Source organism: Garra rufa, chromosome 8, assembly GCF_049309525.1.
Source record: "Garra rufa chromosome 8, GarRuf1.0, whole genome shotgun sequence".
NCBI lineage: Eukaryota > Metazoa > Chordata > Actinopteri > Cypriniformes > Cyprinidae > Garra > Garra rufa.
The window spans coordinates 11587236-11612897 of record NC_133368.1 but is presented as its reverse complement, the minus strand read 5'-3'; the positions used below and the strand labels follow the sequence as shown (position 1 = coordinate 11612897).

Sequence of the window (25662 nt, the reverse complement as noted above, 5' to 3'; positions counted from 1 at the left end):
TTTTTTCTGTATTTTTGATCAAACAAACATAGCCTTGATGAGCATCATAAACATCTTTAAAACGTCTTTTAAAAAACAACAAAATCTTACTGATCCCAAACTTTTGAACATCAATGTATATTTTAGTTTACCATAAATGTTAAGATAAAAGATAAAAAAAACTCAGCGAATTTCATTTAATATAAATTTAAACTAGAATTTATTGTTGTTTATTTGCAGATTACATGCAATTAGGTGTCTGAAAAACATTATATTCAGCTCGAACTTAAGCATATTCTTTTAAATTATATTTATTTAATAAGCACTCTTTTTAAAACTATGCTAACCTTCTTCACAAAGGTAGTCTATATGTGTGTGTAAGTTTTCCACTTGCTTCTTCTGAAACCCAGTTACAGATTTTCTGCTTCAAAACAGGACGTTATCTTGGAGCGTTCGTTGTTCCAGATGGACTAAAACTAAAATTAAGCCAGACCGTTGCAGAATGAATGCGAGTCGTATGTCATGGAAAGACTGGATCGACCCAGTTCAATCTCCAAATGTTCCGTTTGATTATTGCAGCCATGAGATCTCTGTAGGTGAAAGCTTGAGTCTACAAATAAAACCCAGTGAGCTGTTTGGCACGCTTATGAAATACTTGCCACTTTGAGTGTTGCCCCACTCTGGCCTCTCTTCTGTAGCTGCCTTTATTTACTGCCACAGCCTGCTTCTTTTTGCCTGACCCTTCTTAGGTGCTGTTAAAATTGATCAAAAGCTAGTGTGCTGCTTGCAGGGACAGGCAACTGGGAACGCTGTCCCAGACTGTGTGACACTAAACCTGTCTTTGTCCTGACTGCATGTATAACAAGGGTAAAAACCCTGATCCTGGCTGAAGTTGCATTGTGGTCAGGCCACTCTGTCGTGAGATGTGTTGCTCTGACCCCCTTGTGACTGCGGCTATTTTCGGCCTCCGCTTACCGTGAAACCAGCATGGAGTTCCTGAGCAAGCCTGTTCTCCGCGGGTTTCTCTCTGTCAGGCTGGAGTTCCATTAAACAGTCTAAAAATGTAAAAAACGCCAAACTAATCCACACAGGGCTTCATTACAGCCGCGTGTAATGCACTGTCCAGAGGAGCCGATGATGTAAGCCAAAACTAAATCCTCATAAAACTCATATTAACAGCTTGTACATTGAAACATATGAAGGTCTGTAGTCTACGTGTGCCAACTTTCACACTCATCAACATTTTTTCCCAAAAAATCTCTTCTTAGTATTATGATCAAGGGTTTGAAAATGTCAAAAGTGTTATTTCCTGGCATTATCGACCTGCTTGAATAAGACTTCATGCGATGTTTCATATAACTTTTATGACAGCCATCCAGCTGCCAGCCAAATTCTTTGAAGGCTCTTTGATGGTTTGGTTCTGTTCCTGTTATCGGAACTTTTTTCTTTCATCTGCAGAAAAGGATGTAATTTCAGCTGTGTCGTGTTTTCAGTTACTTGATTGAAGTTGTTGGAAATCGTTGAAGTTAAATCATTTCACAGTAAATTTTCTATCCGGTAAACAACACCAATAGAGTTAAATTCAACACTTTGAAAGTGTATATATGGGAACCACCCACAAAGTGTTCGGTCAACACTTTTAAAAGTGTTGACTCTTACAACAACGACAGAGAGTTACAATGAACACTAAGAGAGTAAAATATCAACACCAATACAGATAATATCAACACGGTTGCAGAGTTGATCGGAGGTTTGTGGCAACACTCAGAAAGTCAAAATTCTTCACCATTTCAGTGTTGACCTAACACGTTAGAAAAATGGAAATTACAGTCTCATTAACTCTCAAGGAATGAAATATTACACCACCCTGGTGCTGATAGTACACTTTTTTTTAGAAACAAATATAGTCATTATTATTAAGGTACACAGCAAATTGCCCAGTGTTTACACTTTTCTGGTGTATATATAGGTCCCACCGGTCTGGTGCTTAAATAACACTTTAAAAAGGGTTTAGTATATACTCCTCAACAGTGTACATTATTTTACACCAAGAGTGTACAATTTACTCCGTAGTACATAATGTATTGCTCTCTGCAAGATTGTATTAAACACCAATTAAAAGTAAAAAAATATTAAAAAATAAACCCACAAAACAATACACAATTTATTTAATTTTAATATTTTTCCCTGCACCAAAATGTCTTCACATTCAGTGTTTTCAATACATGTAAAAACACGTTTTTTCAACAATTAAAACATAATTTCAATGCAAATCAATACAAATGCACAAAGTACATATTCTTATTTGGTCCATATGTGCTTTTAATGTCATAAGGTTTGTAATGCTTACATTTATCAGCTTAAACAACAGTCTTTAGTAAGAGTTTGGACCTCGTTGGAGAGAGTAGTCTCATTCTTTGTTTTCAGCATGATGAGATGTATTCTGCAGTTTTTAGCCAAGCTAGACAGCCACTCACATTTGCAGCATCACAAAAGTGCTCCAGTAAAATTGGAAAACTAAATAACGAAAATCTAAAAAACAGGATAATTTCACATCCATTTAAAAGGTTAAATATCAGAGACAAGTATCAAGTACAACAGTAAAGTCACCGTTATTTATATAGCGCATTTTACAATGCAGACTGTGTCAAAGCAGGTTTACACTGTTAAAAAGGGAAATAGTGATGAAGTAGTGTTCCATTCTCCTCTGGCCTGACAAAACCAGCAGTTTAAATCTAGGCCGCAATAAAGACAGATTGAGTAGAGGACTTGTCTGGTTCCTGTGGTCTTGTGCCAATGGGTGTGTAGTTGGGACCAACACCAGCAGCTGACATGGCACCCCAGACCATCACTGACTGTGGGTACTTGACACTGGACTTCAGGCATTTTGGCATTTCCCTCTCCCCAGTCTTCCTCCAGACTCTGGCACCTTGATTTCCGAATGACATGCAAAATTTGCTTTCATCCAAAAACCACTGTGTTTTATCAAGGGCAGGGTCAATGCAGCTAGCTGTCAGGAGATTTTGGAGCACTTCATGCTTCCATCTGCTGAAAAGCTTTATGGAGATGAAGATTTCATTTTTCAGCACGACCTGGCACCTGCTCACAGTGCCAAAACCACTGGTAAATGGTTTACTGACCATGGTATTACTGTGCTCAATTGGCCTGCCAACTCTCCTGACCTGAACCCCATAGAGAATCTGTGGGATATTGTGAAGAGAAAGTTGAGAGACGCAAGACCCAACACTCTGGATGAGCTTAAGGCCGCTATCGAAGCATCCTGGGCCTCCATAACACCTCAGCAGTGCCACAGGCTGATTGCCTCCATGCCACGCCGCATTGAAGCAGTCATTTCTGCAAAAGGATTCCCGACCAAGTATTGAGTGCATAACTGAACATAATTATTTGAAGGTTGACTTTTTTTGTGTTAAAAACACTTTTCTTTTATTGGTCGGATGAAATATGCTATTTTTTTGAGATAGGAATTTTGGGTTTTCATGAGCTGTATGCCAAAATCATCAATATTAAAACAATAAAAGGCTAGAACTACTTTCAAATGTGTGTAATGAATCTAAAATATATGAAAGTCTAATGTTTATCAGTACATTACAGAAAATAATGAACTTTATCACAATATGCTAATTTTTTGAAAAGGACCTGTATATGTATGGGTAGAAGCCCTATTAGCAGCTGTTTCTGTAGGCTGCTATATTTAAGCCATCCACCATACTGGAATAGGCAAAGCTGGTCAATGAACACTCGAGAGCAAGAGCCTGTGTGTCTGCAACTGTAGTTATATGCATGTGCAACAGACTTCAGCAGATTATTTTGCTAAACTAACACATACAACAAGAGAAAGCCGTTAGCTAACTCAACATTTAAAGGCACAGTGTGTACAGAAATTAGAAGGCCACTCGATGGCGTATATTTAATAACTAATAACAAATTAAAAGGCTAGTTTGATGGCGCTGTGACTGAGTGTGGAATCATTGGAGTTGTCATTGGAGAGTGATTGCTAATGAGAGACAAGCACGGCACACAGCTCGAAAGCAGCAGAGCTTTTATTATTCTATAGTCCACTGGTCATGCACATTAGGGGTAAAGCAGTATCTAGTTTTATCATACTAGATACATTTGAGTGTGTTGAAAGTTCTGTTATAATACTACTCTGTGCGTTCATCACCAGTCTAATAAAACGCATGATATATTAGTGTCTTTAATGTCTCCATGTTCTTTTTAAAAATAAATCTGCAAACCCAGGGTGTATGGCAAATGACGCAATGACAAGGTCCATTAAGCTAGTTAAACTCTTTAGCGACCCGGGACGTCATTTACCCTCTTGGCATCAGTTTGGCATCAGCTTTCTTAGTATTCCTCAATCTATTTATCATGAACAATAAAACAAGAAAAAATAATAAAATTATTATTGATTATTACTATGATTATTTTTTTTGTAAAAAGTGTATAGGGTCGCTAGAGACCCGGGGTGTGTAGTGTTAAGTATATTTTTCGTGAGCAATAATACGTAAATATCTGATGATTATATACATGCAATTCACCTTTATTCGTCGAGGTGGCACTGTTTGAAAGACAATAATGACAATAATAACGTGTTGTTTTACTCATAACTATGGCAGGTATAAAACAAAGGAATATAATCAGCAAAATTTAAATTGATTTGAATGGCTTTACTACAGAACAATTACTGTACACAATAAAATATAAATGTCACTGTCATTTGATGGTGGATGTGGTGAATAAGCTGCCAGCGATCAAAATAATGATTTTGAAGTCATTGAAAACGATAGTTTTGCGAACATGTTTGAGATTGCGAATATGAGCAAGATGCGCATGTACTGTGGAAGTGCGGGGTCGCTATAAAGACCTGACGAATATGTAATAGTGATTGGCGAAACAGTCATGCATTTAAGTGTTAAAAAAATCTACTATAGTTGAAAAACCTGTAGCCTAATGTAACATATATTAAAAATACAATCCAACACATTCTTACCTTTGAAAGTTTATCCAAATTCTTCAGGAATTAAAATGTTGGTAATTTTTTACAACTAGATGTTGCGGCATCTAGCCTATTGTGAGAAACGACACGTCGACCGTTCCAAGATGTCTAGAGCGGTCAAATGTGGCATATAGCCTACTTATACATATGCTGCTGCATCTGTAGATACGCTAGTAATGTAGTGATTACGCAAAAATATCGTGCTTATTATCCTGCTGTAGGGCCTACCAGCGGAAACGATGGGACAAAAAACCTGTACAGCATAAGAAGCAGAAAAAGTTTTGAAGCCAGAAGACAGAAAGACCGACAAAGATAAACAACGAGCCTAAACATCGGTAGGACATACACGAACTGGAAAGATCCTGAGTAGTGATGCCCAACATGCTACTCTTTTGTTGGACAGGCAAGGTAAGGGAATTAGTTATTCTGTAGATCACTCTCTAAAACGAATCAGTATTAATTTAATTTACATAACAAACACGTTGATAGATTGTAGCGCAGTAACACCATATGGGTACTTAAAGTTACTTGTAACAGCGATGGTAGGCCTAATAATGCTAGGTACATATAAATACTGAATCCACTTTTAAGTAAAGTGACCAGATTTCTGAAATGAAAAGCGGGGACATTTCCCAGATCAGTGGTCAAAAGATCACTGAAATCTCACTTGTGATTATCTAGGCCTAAAAATTAAAAAACTGGGACAAAATGTTTGTATTGTTTAATTGTAGATTCCATATCATGATTGATAATTACAGTGATGCTTGAGGATCAAACTTACCATAGTTTTTTTTATAGTTTCTAACTATTGCAAATATGAAACATCAAAACATTATAACAAAATTATGGCTTTAGAAAAACACATTAAAATATCACTATATGAGAACATATGAAAATAAAACTATTTAACAATGTTATTTTCGAACTGTATTGAACACGTTAACAACTGTGAGTACAATAATTACAACTTTTCAACTTGTATGTTTATGCTTTTGAAAATTTATATTTTCTATGGCTTATTATTTAGCATTTTAGGCTCATTTTGACCACAAGTAACATTGTGTCCTAATGCGACGCGATGCCACAACGTGCAATCAAGTTTCTTTTCCAATGTTAATCAGAGTTTTTGTGCTAACTAGCAGCCACAGGGCAGCGAAATTTCTATTTTTGAAACAGTTTCTATTTCTGCAATGTCGCGGCTGGAACAACAACAAACTATGACAGTTATAATCTCAGGCAGGGGCGCCGCTCGCAATTTTGGGCCCTATGATAAAATATGAGGTTGGGCCCCCCCTACCACACCAAAGCAGATCTCTGGGGCCCCCTAAAGGTCGTGGGCCCTTAGAATTGTCCTAACTTTCACCCCCTTAGCGGCGCCCCTGATCTCAGGTGCTGATCATGTGCTTTATTCAATTTTAAAAGTACATATTGTGTGACATTTATAGCCACACTGAAAGCAACAATAGATAATTTACCTCAGATCTTGCGAACTCAATACGAACCACCAAGTGTTTTCCAGGACAAAGATGGTATCAATCACTCTATATGTAGTTTTAATAATGTTAAAAAGGTTTAATATTTATTAATTAGATTATAAACTTGTCCATTTCGTTGGGAGTGCAGTGCACTTCTGCATGGCTGTGATTTTTCAGTGATTCTGTCTAGTGATGATGGGTCGTTCTTGAACGATTCGTTAATTTTGAACGAATCTTTAATGTGACTCGAGAAGAACGAGTCGTCTCGGGGAGTGATTCATTCAGTCACGTATGCGCATTTTTGCAACATCCTATAGATTCTGTACTGGAATTAGTTCACTTGTTTCGAGTCTTCGGGTTTGAGTGGTTCGTTCATCATGTGACAGCCCCATATAAGCTTAATCAATGAAGTCTGAACGAACGACTCGAACCTGATAGATAGAGGTAAGGTGAGCTAATCATAGACTAAACACCCGGGCAAACAATGAATTAATCTTTTCTGTTTCTTATAGCATTATAGTTTTGTCTTGTTTGTAGTGTGATCAACGTTTGTGTAAGCAGTAAATGTGTTAGGGAAATAACATGTGGCATTTTAATTATATTTAGCTAAAATGAACAAAAGATCTGAGTCGGTAAAATGATACAAACTTGCCATCACTAATTCTGTCACGTCATGCTATATCTGTGGGTTGTTTTGAACGTGCTGTAAAATGGGGACATTTCTGAAAACCACTTTATTCGGAGACCGGACACCAAAAACCGGGACTGTCCATAGAAAACAGGGATCTCTGGTCACACTACTTTTAAGTGTCAGGCTTATTAGCGCTGATAGAAACAACCCATAACATCTTAGCAATTGACTGACAGCCATTCAGAACACCTTGGAAATGACTTAGAAGCACCTTACCAACAATCCAGGATAGCCTGTTATATGCTTAGCAATGTTTTACCTGTCTGTTAAAGCCTGCAGTCTTCACCAGAATCACATAACTATCAAACTTCAGAACTTTCAGGCAGTATTAATTTTTTTTTTTTTTTGACACACTTTCATTTTACACCTGTAAAGTTTAGCATGGCATGTTCCATCACACTGTGCAGGATGAGAGATAAGCGGTGCCAAACAGACTTGTGTTTCCAGGTTTGCTCGGTGGGATGCTTTGCACAGATTGTTTGAATTTTCGGAAAAGAAGTAATGTAGATGTGATTGACATCTGGAGGAAAGATCTGTGGAGAACTAGAGTGGAGTGGGAACTGCTGTCTGCTTCTCTACCTGACTGTAATGTACTGTTATGTAGAAACAGCAGTACAGTATATAGCGTGCAATGCTCTCAGTTGTAGACGAGCCTCGTTAGCATCATGCAGAGAAGCTGCAATGTTCTCCAGTGGGAGCTTTAATAAAATCACCTTCAGAATGATGATGGATGCCATGTAGCACCACCAGCGCAAATGTTTTCATTTGATCGTTTTAAAGCATGAAAATGATTTTCATACCGAATGGAATGTCACAGGCGCTCACATTATATTCACACCGCCGCCGATGCCGTGAAATGCATGACATTTGGAGAGATGTAAATGACTTTAATGTTGAAATTCTAATCGTTATAAACAAAGCACATAAAGGCTGACACTAATTAGAGCTGTCGAGCAGCTTCATTAGCAGAAATCCACACATCTAATGTTGCCGTATTCCCCCTCCTACCAGGTTTATTTATAGACGACGTCAATAAACCTCATTTACAAACCCGGCTTTGTCTCCCAGGCTCCCTCGGAGAGTCCCAGTGCTTCATTTGCTCAGGCTAAAAACATTTCCCTGCTAAATCGCTCATCTTAATGCAAAAATATGCAGCTCATTGGTGATGAGAACGTGTTTCGTTTTTGCACAGATTTTTTTTGTGAAACGAGGAATACTCTTTCGAGAAAATGACTAGCTGTGCAGGCCATTTACTCTGTCTTTGGGCTCCTGCAATGCAGTGCAATATCTCTGTGCCTCAGGCTTGACCAATCAGAGCTGCCTATGTCACATCACCTGGTTTTCATTAATACGGAGACAATAGACATGCTGATGGCACCCACAGGACAAATACGACATCTCTGTCTCTTCAGCGGTGATGCGAGTAGCAGACAGATGGGAACAATAGAACAAGCTCTGGCTAACGGTTTGGGGAGGGATCCAGAATAGGAGGGAAAGACAAGCGTTTAATCTGAGCATGTAAACAGGCCGCCGTGTGTATTGGTGCCTTGCTGGTCATCTATCACTTAAAGGATGCTCATCGCAGTTCAGACATCATGGATGAGAAACAAAATGACCCTGGAAGGAAAGATGGAAAAATATGCATGCGATTAATTCTGCCACCACGTGAAACTGCAACCAGAGGGTATCGTTCATTTTCATTAGCTGGCGGAGCAGTGTAAAAAAGAAAAACAAAGCAATCCGTCAGATAGGGAAGTGTGGCTGTAATATGTGCTGTTTGGCAGGCCTCATTTCATTGGCCGCCATTATTGCAGCAGCACTATTTTTTGCTCGTTGCTTCAGTCAATAAAAATAGCTTGGCCAGACAATACATGTCTGTCCAGTGCAGCTGTCGACATCAACAACAATTCCTTTTCATTATTTTTGTGCAAGCACATAATAAATAATCTCTGGAGAATGAGTTTTGTAAGCAGTCCACTGGTCTCGGTTGGCTTTTCTGAATGTGAAAATGTTCACACATTTACTTTTGGACATTAAGCCTTCAGTGTTTAGTTATGTTTTGTTAATGAGAGACTATTAGCGTTATCAAGTTCAGTGAAGATTATAATAAGGATTTATTATAGTATATTTCTTTAAATTAGTTTATTCTAAATTAGCCACTGTATTACCATGGTGACTACTGTAATTGTGCTGAAATACATGCATGGTATAGAAATTATCCAAAGTTATATTTTCAGAAGATGAATCTACACTTAGACCATAAGTTTACATTATAATATATTAAATTAAATAAAAACAGGAATCTAAATATTTACATAAAAAAAAACATTTAAATGTACAGTGACCTAATAGATAGATAGATAGAGAGAGAGAGTGTGAGGTGAATGGAAGGATAGATAGATGATAGATAGACAGATGGATGGATGGGTGGATGGATGGACAGACAGACAGCTGGATGAATAGATAGACAGATGGACAAATGAATGGACAGACAGGAAAATGATAGATAAACGGATGGAGAGTAGATAGATGGATAAATAGACGGACAGATATAGATATATAGATAGACAGCTGGATGGATAGATAGACAGATGTATAAATGGATGACAGACATGCAAATGATGCATAGATGGACGGATGATAGATAGATAGACAGACAGACAGACAGACAGATGGCTGGACGGACGGACGAACAATAGATGGATGGATAAATGGATGGATGGATAGTCAGACAGCTGGATGGAAAGATAGATGGATGGATAGATGATAGATAGATAGACAGACAGACAAACAGGCAGCTGGATGGATAGATAGATGGATAAATGGATGGACAGACCGGCAAATGATAGATAGATAGACAGACGGATGGCTGGACGGATGGACGGACGCTAGATAGATCAATAAATGGATGGATGGATAGACAGTAAGCTGGATGGATAGATAGATGATAGATAGATGAATAAATGGATGGACAGACAGGCAAATGATGGATAGATAGATGGACGGACAGATGATAGATAGATGGATAAATAGACAGATGGATGGATGGATGGATGGATAGACGGATGGACGAACGGACAATGGATGGATGGATAAATGGACGGATAGACAGACAGCTGGATGGATAGATAGATGGTAGATAGATAGATAAATGGATGGACAGACAGGCAAATGATGGATAGATAGATAGATGGACGGATGATAGATAGATGGATAAATAGACAGATGGATGGATGGATGGATAGACAGATGGACGGACGGACAGTAGATGGATGGATAAATGGACGGATAGACAGACAGCTAGATGGATAGATATATGGTAGATAGATAGATGGATGGACAGACAGACAGGCAAATGATGGATAGATAGATAGATAGATGGACGATAGATAGATAGCTGGATAAATAGACAGATGGATGGATGGATGGATGGATAGACAGATGGACGGACGGACAGTAGATGGATGGATAAATGGACGGATAGACAGACAGCTAGATGGATAGATAGATGGTAGATAGATAGATGGATGGACAGACAGGCAAATGATGGATAGATAGATAGATGGACGGACGATAGATAGATAGCTGGATAAATAAACAGATGGATGAATGAATGGATAGACGGATGGACCGCTGGACAGTAGATGGATGGATAAATGGACAGATAGATAGATAGACAGACAGACAGCTAGATGGATAGATGGTAGATAGATGGGTAAATGGATGGACAGACAGACAGCTGGATGGATAGATAGATGGTAGATAGATGGATAAATGGATGGACAGAGGCAAATGATGGATAGATAAATGGACGGATGGACGGACAGTAGATCGATGGATAGCTAGATAGACCTCTGGATGGATAGATAGATGGTAGATAGACAGATGGATAAATTCACGGAAAGACAGGCAAATGCTAGATAGATGGACGGAGGGTAGATAGATGAGATAGATGCATACATCGATCTGTCTGTCCATCTATTTATCCATCTGTCTCGATAGACAGATAGACAGACAGATAGACAGACAGACAGACAGACAGACAGACAGACAGACAGATAGATAGATAGATAGATAGATAGATAGATAGATAGATAGATAGATAGATAGATAGATAGATAGATAGATAGATAGATAGATAGATAGATAGATAGATAGATACAGATGGATGGAAGATGGATAGATATAGAAAAACAGATGGATAGACAGTTGGACAGATTGAGACAAATAGAGAACAAAAGATAGACAGATGGGTGGATAGACAGATGGATGGATAGATAGACAAATTAATAAATGGACGGACAGACAGATGAATAGGTGGATGGATCATGAAATAAAATAAGAAAGAAAGTTCTCTGAAAACTAAGATGGAATTATGATCAATTCTTTACAGCTGGACACTTTTGTTCTCTCATATTCACTTTCAGCCAGATGTGAGTTCAAGGGAAATTACATGGACTGAGGGCTCTGCAGTGCAGTATATCCTCTCTTCAGAAACAGCACTCATCAGCATACTATCAATGACATAGTGCTTGATAATAAGAGGTTTAGATTCAGAGGACCAAACTTTGAAAACCACTCGAGAGCTCAACTGCTGCTAATTCATTTTCCAAGGAGATGTCGGTTTGATCTGATACAGGAAGTCTAAATATACTCCAGGAGGTATTACTGTCTCTTCTTGTTTATTTGTTGTCTGTATGGTTCCGATTTCACTTCCCTCCACAGTGTGTGCACTTGAAAATAACTTAGCTGAACATCAAGCTGTCATCACTGAGAGTGGGATTAAAAGGCCTTATCTTAGAAATTGAAAATTGACCTCTGCTTCTTTAACTCGGAGCTTATTAACATTTTATTACAGTTAGTCTGTTTCATTCTCTGTACTTAGAAAGGCCCAGAAATGCAGATGTTCTGCTCACTGAGCTTTTATTATTACATCCAGAACAGTAATAGTAGGTCTTGACTGGTTAAAGTTTTTTTTTATTATTATTATTTACATTGCTACTTTGACGTTGTACATTTTTAATTGCATTTTAAAAACAAGCATTGGGCAATTGATTTTCATAATCCATCTGACAACTGCTTTGTTTTTTGTCAGTCGTGCTAAAAATGCTATTGGAAAGTTTACACATGGGTGCAGCCCTGAATTACTGACAGAATTTTAAGACATTTGACGCATGATGGCTGCCAGCAGAGGCACACGTTGGAGATTTTAGCTCTGGAAGAGGGGTGCCAGCTCTTTTTTTATTTAATAAACTCATAATTGATTTTTTCATTCCTTTAACATTGCATTTGCAGCAAAATGAGGCCTTTAAAAGTGCAGGTGCCTTGGGTCTTGCAGCACCATAATCTTTAATCCTTACTGTAACAGCCTCAAATAATACCAGTGCTGGTACAAGCAACAGTGCAAATGACTTGGATGGTCTCAAATGCACTACTATGTTGCTAACAGCGGCTCAGTGGCTGATGTAAATAGCAAATAGATCACATTTAACACACACAAAGCAGCATTCTCCTCCCCTCTCATTCATTATTCACAGCTTGTTATATTCTGGGTGATTAAGGAAGTTCTGCTCCACATTCATGGCAGATAGCTCAGTTGTTTATCCCAGACATGAATCAAAAAACATGTCAGAGACAACACTACCAGGCAGCTTTGACACATTAAGAGACGCAGCCGGGGACGGGGTTGGGCAAAATCCAGAATTTACGAACTGGCTGCCTTTCAGTTCACAAGGGTGAATTTGATTTCTATTGGCCACTCCCAAAGGCTGTTAAACTGGAATTACATTTATGGAATTTCAGTAGTCCAAAACAACAACAAAATTCTTGAATGTTCTGTTTTCAATTCTGCATTCAATGATAAATGATGGCCAAAAGCTGTTTACACTCTTAAAAGTAAAGGTTCTTTACGACAACAGCTCAAGGCAGTAACGATGTAAACAATATATTTTATTTGGGATCTTATGTTCAGCTATAGAGGGTTTGCACTTTTGCGTGATTTGGTCAGTTGTAAACAACAGCATGGATTACACGGTTAATGTACTACTGAATATGTTGTTCTGCTAATGTATGCTGTCTAAATCACAGAAAAAAAGTGTGGAAGCTACTTAATCATATAGAGAAGGACTTAGTAAGTAGGAAAGGGCACAATATTTTGACAAACCAAAGTTAATAGCTGGTAAAGATATGTACGAGCAGTATTAATTAAAATAGCCTAATATTTCACCTACCTGACTGGAAATGGTAAGAGCAAACATGAATGTTGTCAAGATTCTTGCCCTGGAAATCCTGTTTCAGTTTGGCCAAACACAAACACCTTTTGTTCCTCAGTTTTTTACACTCTTCGGTAACACTTTACAATACGTGTGCACACATGTGCATTAATTTATGTTTAACTAATGCACTGATAATCACAAGTTAATGAAGAACTAAACAATTTATTAATGATTACTACATCAGTAACTAATGAACATTCTATATGATTCATAGATTAAGTAATAAATAAATTGTTATTAATTAAGTGTGTCATAATGTATTAATTCCCTAATAACCAATTTTATTAACTAATAGTGTAAATTCATGTGTTAATTAGCAAAATGGGTTCAAGTCATGCATTTAAACTTCCAGTTGTCTGCTTTAATTAATCATTAGCTATAACTATATTACTTAACAATTAGTTAATATTTTTGTGCCCCAGTAAGTAAAGTCATAACATAATGATATCTTTGCAAATCATTAGCTAATGATTAATTAAAGCAGACAACTGGAAGTTTAAATGCATGGCTTCAACACATTAAGGCGCATAACTGACTAATTCTATATCATAACCACAATGACATATTACTTAACAATTAGCTAATAGTTTTGTGCCTCAATAAGTAAAGTCATAACATAATGATATCTCTGCAAATCATTAGCTAATGAGTAATTAAAGCAGACAACTGGAAGTTGAAGTACATAGCTTTGACCACTGTAGTAACTAACACATGAATTTGCACTATTAGTTGATAAAATAAGTTATTAGGGAATTAATACATTATGGCACAATTAACTAATAACAATGTATTGATTACTTAATCTATGAATCATATATAATGTTCATTAGTTACTGATGTAGTAATCATTAATAAATTGTTTAGTTCTTCATTAACTTGTGATTATCTGTGCATTAATTAAACATGAATTAATGCTTATTTGTGCACACGTATTGTAAAGTGTTACCCACTCTTCTCCTTGATTTGTTATAGCTTTTGGCAGTTTATAGTACTTCAAATGTTTTTCCCGGTCTGACCGATTAGTAAAGCCAAAACATGACAAGAAACTGACCATTTTCAGCAGAAATAATGATTCCAAATGATGACGTGTCATGAAAATACTCTATTCTTTTTAATAGTCATTTTTTACTATTTTTAATTTTTCACATCATCAGTCATCAAAGCTTGGTAAATATTGGTCACAGACTTACTTCAAATTTTATTTTGACAACAAAATGGTTATATCTAAGTGTAGTGAGTTGTTTACTTACTTTTTTAATTAGTCTTCCCATTAACACCATTATATTGTTCATTCAGACTGACTCACGAATGCACATGAACACGAGCCTGGATTTATCGCATGAACCAATCACAGCCAAACATAACCAGACATATCCAATCATTTCGCGATGGGGCATTGCCTCCTCTTATGCAACTTCCCCCATTCTTTCTCAAATACCCCACAGCAAACTTACTGCAATGCTTTAGGGTGTCTGTTAAACTCAGTGAACTCACTGGAGGCCCATATTTTGTAATATTTGTGTTTTTGTACTACTAATTTTTTAGTAGCACTGCCTCCCTTGCCTCCTCGGAGGAGACGCCCCTGCTTTATTGGCATCTTTGCTGTAATGAGTAAGCTTAACATTCCATTCCACAAAAGGTTCTTTTGAGAAAAAGCATTTTTTGGGTCTAAGAATTGTTTACTGAAAGGTTCGTTTTTTTGGAACCTTTGTTTTTAAAGAAGTAGCTCACTTTCAGAACAAAAATTTACAGATAATGTAATCACCCCTTTGTCATCTAAGATGTTTATGTCTTTCTTTTTTCAGTCTTAAAGAAATAGTGTTTAAGAAGAAGTAGTGTTTGAGGAAAACATTTCAGGATTTCTCTCCATATATTGGACTTCTATGGTGTCCCCAAGTTTGACCTTCCAAAATGCAGTTTAAATTCAGCTTTAAAGGGCTCTGAATGATCCCAGCCGAGGAAGAAGAGTCTTATCTAGCGAAACGATTGGTTATTTTCTAAAAACATTTACAATTTATATACTTTTTAATCTCAAATGCTTATCTTGCCAAGCTAGACAAGACGAGCATTTGAGGTTAAAAAGTATATAAATTATTATTATTTTTTTTTTTGGAAAATAACCCATCATTTTGCTAGATAAAACCCGTCTTTCCTCGGCTGTGATCGTTTCAGAGCCCTTTGAAGCTGCATTTTGGAAGTTTAAACTCGGGGGCACCATAGAAGTCCATTATAAGGAGAGAAATCCTGATATATTTTCCTCAAAAAACATAATTTCCTTACGACTGAAGAAAGAAAGACATGAACATCTTGGATGACAAGGGGGTGAGTACATTATCTGTAAATTTTTGTTCTGAAAGTGAACTACTCCTTGTAGGAAATACTTTGATTTCTCCAAGTGACTGCATCCGGGTTTGGATAAAAAGTTTTTAATTCATTTTTAAAAAATCATAATTTACATAAGCAGACCACAGTGCATCAAGACACAAAGAGCATGTTACATAGTTACATACATCATCTACACAACATGGATGGCCTGAAACACAGCAAACTGTCCAAAGAGCTTCAGCTGTGCAACGGTTGTCTATCAGTTCCAGCACTTTGGCTATGAATTAAATCGTTTTTCAGAGCAGAAATCGTCTTCACACACACTCTGGCTTTGATGGGCGCAGAGGGCCGCTATCACACATCTGTGTCCCATATTCAACATTCCGTATTTTTAACCAAGAGGCGCGATATTCCTGGATATCTCCCAGCCTTCAGGGACGACGCCACTGACAGATAAGTTACGCAATCGGTACAGAAGTCTGGAAAGAGCTTTTTCAAGTAAATACATCTGATGTGGCGCCGCACGTAGAGTCTCACTTCCTCTGGAGAGGAGCGGCAGCCATCTGATCTGAGGCGGTACGGGGTGTAGAGCCTGTTGTTTGTGTCTGTGAGGCTCTGGCTCTTCTTGCTGTCTCTGGATCATTCCTCCAGAGGTCCATAAGCCTCAGCGTCAGTGCATGTGGCTCTGCGAATCACGCCGACTTGAGAGCCTCAAATCCACAGAACTTCCAGCGTTTCTCTAGTGTTGCTCCAACGCCACTGAACTCCTGCTTGAACATGTTGGGCAGCCGGACCATTAGTTTTTCAAGTTCACTAGCCGAGATCTGAAGAATGAGACATGAGCGAAGCAAAGTGGCACTTAGATTGTTAGTTGCTACATTTTATGAATAAACAGACACAAAATTGCCCATTGCATCCTCGTTTCTGCTTGCTTAGAAATTAATCAAAGGCACTAATGTGTTTGTCAGTATGTTTGTCATTTGCTTCCTGCAAACAGTTACTGTGTAGTGCTGTTGTTCATTATTCAGACATGGAGTGTGTAACTTTTTTTTTTTTTAGTTTATAATACTGCTTGTTTTCTCTACTAGTTTAAGTAAATGCCAATTTAGACTGGAATAAGAAAAACCCTAGGAAATCAACAAGAGAAGCAATGTAAGTATTCACTGCTTTCCTAGCGATAGGAAGAAAAGAAACGAATGGGAAGATGCCTGTGGATGAATAAAACTTCCTGAAGACCTGTGTCTTTGTTCTCTCCACTTTAGCCCTGATACCCTGAGGCTTTTAGTAGACCACAGCTACTAAAAGAGCTTACAAACGGCAGAGACAAGAAACGCTAGATGCCATCCTGACAGGATGTAAACAAGCCGACGCTTGTCATGACGCTGCAGCCACTGAAGAAATTTCTCAGCGCAGATTTCACTCTATATCCTCCTTGTGCTTTGGTTTAAGCCTACGTTTATATCCATCGCCACCTGTAAGCTCTTTCAGTAGCTTTGTTTATTGTATCAGAATTTTATTTTATGAGTTGTGTTGTGGTAAAAATAGCAGTAGGTAGCACCAGTAGCTCACCAAGTGCAACCATTTCACGTCATCAAAATAATGTCTAAAAATGTATGAAACTATGAGGATTTTTTAAATAACGTAAATCTTTCATGGGTTTTCTACTACATATTTCAGTAAGAGACATCATTTACGTCTTATTAAGCCATACAAGTCTTAATACCCAGGGTTTCCTTTAAATAATCCATAAGAGCTTGGAGCATGCAGGTTTCTCTTCCGTTGAAGACAATGAAACAATAATATTGATTTTTTTTTTACTCAATATGATTTACAGAACAACTTACTGCTCACATAAATTAAACTCTAAGTACAGTTGAATAATATATACAGTACTATTATAACAGTAGCTTTCTGTCTTTTTATTTATTAAGACAGTGAAAGTGTAGACAGGAAACAATGGGAAAGGGAGTCGGATAAAAAAATGTTCCCCTGCGCACAAGCGCCACCATGCAAAATGTCAGAACACGTTCGATGCCCGGCAGGCCACATCTGACACATGAAATTTGCATTTTGTTCTAGACTGGACAAGCTCCACCAGGCTGCTGGGATACAAAAAGCTGTGCTGTGCCATTGCGGATCACACCTGGATGCAAACAGGCCCTCTTATATTCCATGCAGTATTTATGGGTCAAAGAGATAACAAACATAATCTCATTTCGGTCAATATGTTATATGAGCCATATTTCTAATCTTTCAGTAATCCTGCATGCACTCGTTGGCATGATGTTGAAATGAATTAAAGGGATAGTTCACCCAAAAATGAAAATTCCGTTATTTACTCACTCTCATTTGCTCTCTGATGCAGAAGGACTGATGAGGTTTGTATTATGTGATGTGCTCTATGAATGTGTGTTTATGTCTTTTAAAGCCTAAAAATTAAACATTTTCAAAATTTGACATTTCTTCACAAGACTTTGAGGAAACCTCCCAATTCATATGGATTAATTTTATGATGCCTTTTGGGATCTTCAAAAGCATAGTTGAATGGACTTTCAGTGGAGCTTCTCAGGTTTAATCGCACACATCCTAATTTGTGTTCAAAGATTAACCAATTTCTTACAGGTTTGGACATGAAGGTGAGTAAATTATGACAGAATTTCATTTTTGGGTAAACTAACCCTTGAATTAAAACAGATAATCACCTTTGTATCAAGTCTCTGGATGTAAGACCACAGATATTCAATGTTGGCTCCGAATGGGTGGACGTGGAGGAAGGTTGATATGATTCCTATTCAGAAAGACAGAAAACAGAGCAAGCTTGTGAATGAACATATGTTGCCTCTGACTAGTAGGCAAGACAAGAGATGCAGTGGCAGAGTCATAAATATGCCGCCTGGAGCAGAAGCACCATCCCTCCCCCACTTAAGCTGATTACTTTGGAGAGGTCCTGCAAAGGTAAAGCACTGATGCAGAGGCACAGGATATAGTGCTTTGCCTGAAGGGCCCGAGCCAATATTTATTTCCTTGATTTATATGCCGTAACGCCGCCAATTACCAAGGAACCTCATTCAATTCCTTCCGCAAGACCTACTTTCACAGAGCCGCACTTGGGGAGGGAAGGGGAGTCTCAAGATGTCCGTTCTGATTTTAAAATTCAACGCAGAACAGCCGAGCCGACACCATACGTCTCCGTTCTGCTAGAGCACGTCGTGCTTACCGAGATAAACATATCTGTTTTTGCATACTCGTATGAGAAATCTAACCAAACAAATTCATTTGAATGGCCTAACGGAGAAAGCTTATGCGAAATGATGTTTGCACAGCAAGCTAATCCAATAACTGCATTAGGCGTCCTCTTTAGAGCTAGTACGGGAGCGCCTGGAGACTTAAACAATTTGTGTTCTTCAGTCCGTCCCTTCACTTTGTTCTGCTCAAATGAGTTTGGCTTTTCTGGCTGAGGGCCTCCGAGCCTGGCTGACGTTCCCTACTCCATCAATGCGGTATATGTGCCCTCTTCGCGAGCGGCGGTGTTGTGCAGCCATTAGATAGAGCGAAGGCTGTGTGGTCTTCTCTGGGCTAGAGCCAATGAAGCGCCTGGCGAAAAGAAGAACAGCTCCCCCGAGCTCCTCCTAAGGATCATCATCCAAAAACATGACAGAAAGGCCGAGGTGTTGCAGCGGTGCCCTGTCTCGCTTCCCTCGCCTTTCCTAGTCATTGTTATCACAGCGGTTCAAACACTGGCCGGACAGCATTGCGTTCAACTGCTTGGCTGCTCCTGCACCTGCTGGCCCTCCTGCGCTTTTAAGCTAGGACTCAATCCTCCAAGCCCATCTGGTATTCAAGCCCCTCAGCACACGGCTCAAGATGTTTTATAGATCAAAACGGCATGAAGTAGAGTTGGAATAATTACCGAGCAAGAGAGCCTCTTTCTCTGATCTCAAAGGACCCCAAATGACCGCATCGTTATTCTTCTCTCGATGGTGGTAGAGTGCCGCCGTGCCATTGACTCCCTGTACACATGCATACAAAGGAAAAAAAACATGGCATCAGGATGCAGAGTAACCTTCACAAAGCAGATAAGAGAGAGACGGGATGAGATCGTGCAAACTGTTGAGTTGGTAGGGCATGCTCGCTAGTCTTTACTGAAAATGCACCGCATTCTGCTGCGTTCAGAGAAATCAATGCCTATTGACATTTAAGAGGCTCTTTTACCAAGACGCTGCTCAAGATGGCAGGGCGTAAGTCATGTAGAGGTTAAATCAAAATTATAGCAAACGTCCTTGCGCGGTGCATTTTTTAGAAACCCTCAGTGAAAAACATCTAAATGGAGGAATCAGTGCATATGTGCGTTTAGGCATATGGAAAATCAGTAACTCTTGAAAGAAAAATGTTACATTATGTATAGGCTATACGCCATGCACTTTCAAACTGAAGGGAAATATTCCTCCTCGGATTTTTGAGCTAAATTAATTTTGAATGCAGTTTCCAAAAAAAGACGAAAAATTATATTTTTACATTTGATCATTTTCTGTTTAGTATTAAGTAATTAAAGTAAGTTTAGTGGCCAAAATGTAGCAGCTTTTAAGCTAAAATATATCTTTTAGTTTTTGTATACAGGTGGAATTAGTCCAAAATTTTACTGAATATAAATTTTTAGCCCTCTGTTCATTGACCAAAATCGTGCTAGGTTATCTGTGTCTCAGGTGCGGCATGTTTCTTTGAAGGACTAGAGAACAGCCTCTGATTCACTGTTAAATGCACAAAGATTAGATGCTGTTTAAGTATGGAAGCCAGTTTCCGACATTGAATAAAAATTTTTAAATTATTTGTATATAATAATATGATTATTGATTATCTCACAATTCTGACTTTTTTTTTCTTAGAATTGCATGATATAAACTCACAATTTCAAGAAATAAAGTCAAAATTGCAAGATAAAATCTCATTTCTGTCTTTTTTCTCGCAATTGTGACTTTTTCTCAGAATTGTGTGATATAAACTCAATGCGAGTTGTGAAGTCCAGTTTTGCGGGGAAAAAACTGATATATTCTCGTAATTGTGAGTTTGTCTTGCAATTTTGACTTTATTTCTTAGAACTGCGAGTATGTCTTGCAGTTCTGACAATTGCGAATTTATATAATTGAAATCGCAAATCAGAAAAAAGTCTGATTTGCGAGTCGCAATTACCTTTTTTATTTTTTATTCAGTGGTGTAAATTAATTAGTCTTATGTTCAGTGCTTATGTTTTAAATTCATTTGGTTCTGTAAGCTACAGAATACATGGAGGACTAAATTAATGCAGGACTTATAGTCCTAATATTCATAATATTGTGGCATAGTGACAGTAAAATTATTAATAATTTCTGCTTTAATTATAATTAAATTTTACTCTCGTAAACATGTTTGTTTTACTCTTGTGAATGTGGCGTTGAATAAAATTGTTACTTTTGTTTTCTTTGTGCACAAAAAAACTTTCTTGTGGCTTCCACTGATGTTGCATGGACTATTTTAACCATGTCCTTACTAACTGTTTGGGCCTTGAATGTGTCAGTCACATTGCTGTCTATGCAGAATCAGAAGGATCTCAGATTTAATTAAAAATATCTTAATCTGTGTTCTGAAAATGAACGAAGGTCATATGGGTTTGGAACAACATGAGGGTAATTTATTATATATAAATATAAACATAATATTTAAAAAAAAATACACATGCATGTGTGTGTATTTATATATACATAATATACACAGTACACACACATATATTATGTACACAAAAACTTTGATTAATTATTGCCCAGCATTAGATAAAAGTCATCATTGTGAATCTCTTTATTTGAGAATTTATTTTAATTTATTGATTCATTCTCTCAATTCTGTGAGATTCAGTTGCTGTTTGCAAATATTGCACCTTAATAAAAACCCTCTGCAGCACTGCTCAGTTTGGGAGTCTTTTTTCAATGCAGGAAAGGAGAGGGAAACTATATTCTCACAGAACATACAGATCAGTAGTCTAAAATTATCTTCTGATAGAGAGCTCATGGTGTGAAGAGTAATGAAGGGATGATGCAATGTTAGCGGTTCTCACGCCTCTTTTGATGTGTGCTGGTAGCGCCGACTAATCTCACTGGTGAGTGTCAGTGACGTGATGGACGCTGGGCGTAGCGCAAGATCAGCCTGACTTACCTTTTCATGGCCTTCAGAGTTGTGGTTTGTCAAGTCTACCGATTCCATGGCGTTCAACAGCTGTCAAGAAAAAAAAAGAGAAATACTCACTTCCAGTGCACATGTGAGGGAGCTTTGCAGACAGCGTAACCTCTGGGAAACCTCAGTCTGGCCTTGAGTGTGTCGAGTTGATACTACATTTTTAATGGATGCTTGTGAGAAATGAGGTAATGAAACACATTTGTGATTCCATACATTACGGCCAGGGTGTCTGCAGAAGGTCACAGCAGTTTCATATTTATGAAATATGGAAGCACACACCATCTGGTTCTAAAAATACCGTACATACGACTTCCATCTGCTAGCGGGTTCGTTTAGGAGTGCGATACAGTATGGGCTCCACAGGACCTCCACAACTATTGATGTTCCTGTTATCACAGTCAAATAACATTCATGCAAACCAATGTCTGCTGTTAGGAAAATGGGGTAAACAAGGCTGGTCATTATTCCCTGTGTCTGGGCAAACCACTGTACTGGCACAAATGATATGGTATCATGTTGTGCTGTTCAGCAACAGAGAGAACAGATCATCTGTACTCAATGACAACAGCTCTATAGACCTTAATCAAGCCAGACACCACATTTAAATTGACATGGATAAAGAAGCTGCTCAGTAGATAAAGTTCCTTAAGGTCAAAGGTCACATCTAACTCTTCTGTCTGTAATTTATGATCAATCGTTTCGCTATCTAAGACCCTTATTTCTCAGCTACGGTCATGTAGAGCCCTTTAAAGTGGCATTGAAACTGCAGTTTGGACCTTCTACCCATTGGCCACCATTGAAGTCCACTATATGGAGAAAAATCCTGGAATGTTTTCTTCAAAAACCTTAATTTTATTTCAACTAAATAAAGAAATTAACATCTTGGAAGACATGGGGGTGAGTAAATTATCAGGAAATTTTAATTCTGGAAGTGAACTAATCCTTATATTCTATATTCCTTATTATTTTCATAATAACAAATACACTAAGGGTGTGTTCACACTTGTCATGTTTGGTTCAATTAAATTGAACTGCTCTGTTAGTGCAGTTCATTTGAGTAAGTGTGAACACTGCCATTGGAACCCTGGTGCACACCAAACAAGCGGACCGAGATCGCTAAAAAGATGGGTCTCGGTCTGCTTTCAAACGAACTCTGGTGTGGTTCGAATGAAATATGAATGCAACAAGGACTAAATACTTCTAAACAAACCAAAAACAGGAAGCAATGGCAAGATGCGACACTATGCAACATAATTTCACGAAGGGAACAAATGGTGTTTCCAAAACAAAATGAGCAGAGGGCAAACGTGGAGCAACGAAGAGGTAAAGTGCCTTTTATAAGCTCTTTGTGGTGAAAATAAAATAATATACTGTACACACAACAATGAGCGTGCTTAGTCCAGCAGACAGCATTAGGTGCATTCGACTTAAAGCACACTGAGGGTGTATGACATCAAAGTACCCATTCACTGATTGGTCTGCTCAGCGGTGCTTTAAGTCGAACGCACCTTTTCCTTTTGTTTGGAGTGTTCAGTGATTTCCGTCAGGAAATATACGTCATTCATCCTGAACAATCAGGTTGTGAATGTATCACTATACCTTTAGGTTCGGTATCTTTAGGTTCACTGTTAAAAATGCCAGTGTGAACGCTAAGCGTACCAGGACCAAATGTATCAATTTACTTTTTGGTCCAGACCAAATGAACCAAACGAACCAAACTACAAATGTGAACACACTTTAAAGTGTGCTTCAAGGCAACCTTGTTTAAAATTTAACATGGCACCTAGGGCCAACTTTTGTTTGTGGCTAAATCTTTTTTTAAGCCACTGTATATGTTTTCAACACCTACAGATGTTGTGTTGCATCTATATCTTTTTCACAGACTGCCCACATTTGACTACGTGTTGTCTAGTGTAGAAATGAACAACAACCTGGCTCTCCAGTGTAGCCTTGTTCCCCTTCTGCAGCCACAACAAAGCATATTCATCTTGAGACAAAAAACTGTCCTGCTCTTTTTTTTCATGTGTTGCTGTCTCTGTTTTCAGGTGTGTGTGTGTGTGTGTGTGTGTGTGTGTGTGTGTGTGTGGTGTGTGTGTGTGTGAGTGTGTGTGTGTTTGTGCACCCTGTGCTCCTGCTGCCATGTTGAGTTGCGTTTCTCGCTGCATGCACAGGGGGAGTGAGGACAGAAATTGACCCCGGGCTGCAGAGCTTCCCGCTGTCACACATGAGGAGGCAGATACTGCCAAAATGCAGTATATCTGAAGTGAACAGTGCTCTTAATAGCTTACATAAGGCTTTGTGTCCATCTACAAAGTAACTCCCTACCAGTGCTGGGAAGTAACTAAAGGCTACTTTCTGCAGCGAGTAGAGACACAATTATATATTGCATGTGAAGCTTTACAGCTGAGTGAACTGATCAAACAAGCGTGCCTAAAATGTTCACTACCGCTCTCAAATGAAGCAGTGGGAAATCAAAGTAAGCGAACTGGTTCATTTAGATGAATAATGTAAAACAGAGGTGCCCAGACTTTTTACTTCAAAGGTCCAAAAATCGAACGGAATTGAAAGCTGTTGGCCACAAGTAAATGTTGCATTATATCCAAATATTATAGAAAATATAAATATATAATTCATAGGGCCCTATGATTTCCGTGATGCAGAAAACACGGCCAGAATTGCAGAATCCAGTCGTAAAAATAGAATTTACAGTATAGCGTGTCAAGGAATGTCAAGGAATTTGCCAAACTTTGGATGAATAAATCAAAGCAGATCAGTACACTTAAATCAGAACCCGATATGGACTAGTGTCTGAATATTAAGCTGCAAAAAGACTATTTAAATATGAATCCTGCAAGTTCTGTGTTACTCTGTGTGAATGAATGGCGCAGACACAAGGTTTCGTTTACTAAAGCATGTGTGATGCTCACTGTGTTTTCAGCCTCTACTGCCTCAAAATATGAGTACATGAACACATAAACATAATCTCTACATCTGCTCTGAGAATCAAATTACAAGCATTTTTACCATTTCTTGAGAAAAACTATTGTCATATACCAAAACAGAAACTTGAAAAATGTCTTCACAACAACCCCTCAAATAAAAGTTTGGTTTAACTCGAAGAAATTGCGACAGAAATATGTTACTTAATGTAATGGTAGTAATATTACTAATATAAAAAAATATTTTTAAAACATTATTTTTAAGAAATAGTTACCAGAAAAAAATATTTACCACAATTTATTTACCAGAGAAATGTAAATACACAATGTAGTATTTCTGGAAAATATAAAAAATGAATACAAGAATTATAAATTTTGTTTCTATTTTAATAAAATCATTTATTTAAATACTTTTGATTATTAAAATTTAATGAAACCATTCAAATAGAATCCAGAAATGAATGGAAAACACAGAATTTGAGAAAAAATAAACGTATTTCATAGTGCCTGAAAATTGTATTTTTTGGTAAACGGTTAATAATTGCTATTAAATTGTGTCCATTTCATGATTTCACATTAATTAGACATACCTTTTGATTTGTTTTATTTATTTAACCATTAAAACTGAGTCTAGAAAAATTAAAATGGAAAAATAAAAAAACAGAATCCAGAAAAATTTCAATGGGGAAAAAACTAAATTTGGAAAATAATAAAACGAAATTCATAGGACTCCAAGTTAAAGGTTGTATCAGCGATT

General features: G+C 37.8%; 1 protein-coding gene across 1 annotated transcript in view; it reads right to left on the bottom strand.

Moving 5' to 3' along the window:
• Positions 1-15853: 15853 nt before the first annotated feature.
• enox1 (ecto-NOX disulfide-thiol exchanger 1) overlaps positions 15854-25662 on the bottom strand; it is a 133901-nt gene continuing 124092 nt past the window's right edge. The window contains exons 10-14 of the mRNA XM_073845009.1: positions 24089-24181; positions 21946-22005; positions 19673-19772; positions 18465-18550; positions 15854-16586 (exon numbers count right to left, since the gene is read on the bottom strand). Of these exons, the coding sequence (XP_073701110.1) occupies positions 16455-16586; positions 18465-18550; positions 19673-19772; positions 21946-22005; positions 24089-24181 (471 nt within the window). The 3' untranslated portion in view covers positions 15854-16454. The remainder of the gene's footprint in view (positions 16587-18464; positions 18551-19672; positions 19773-21945; positions 22006-24088; positions 24182-25662) is intronic.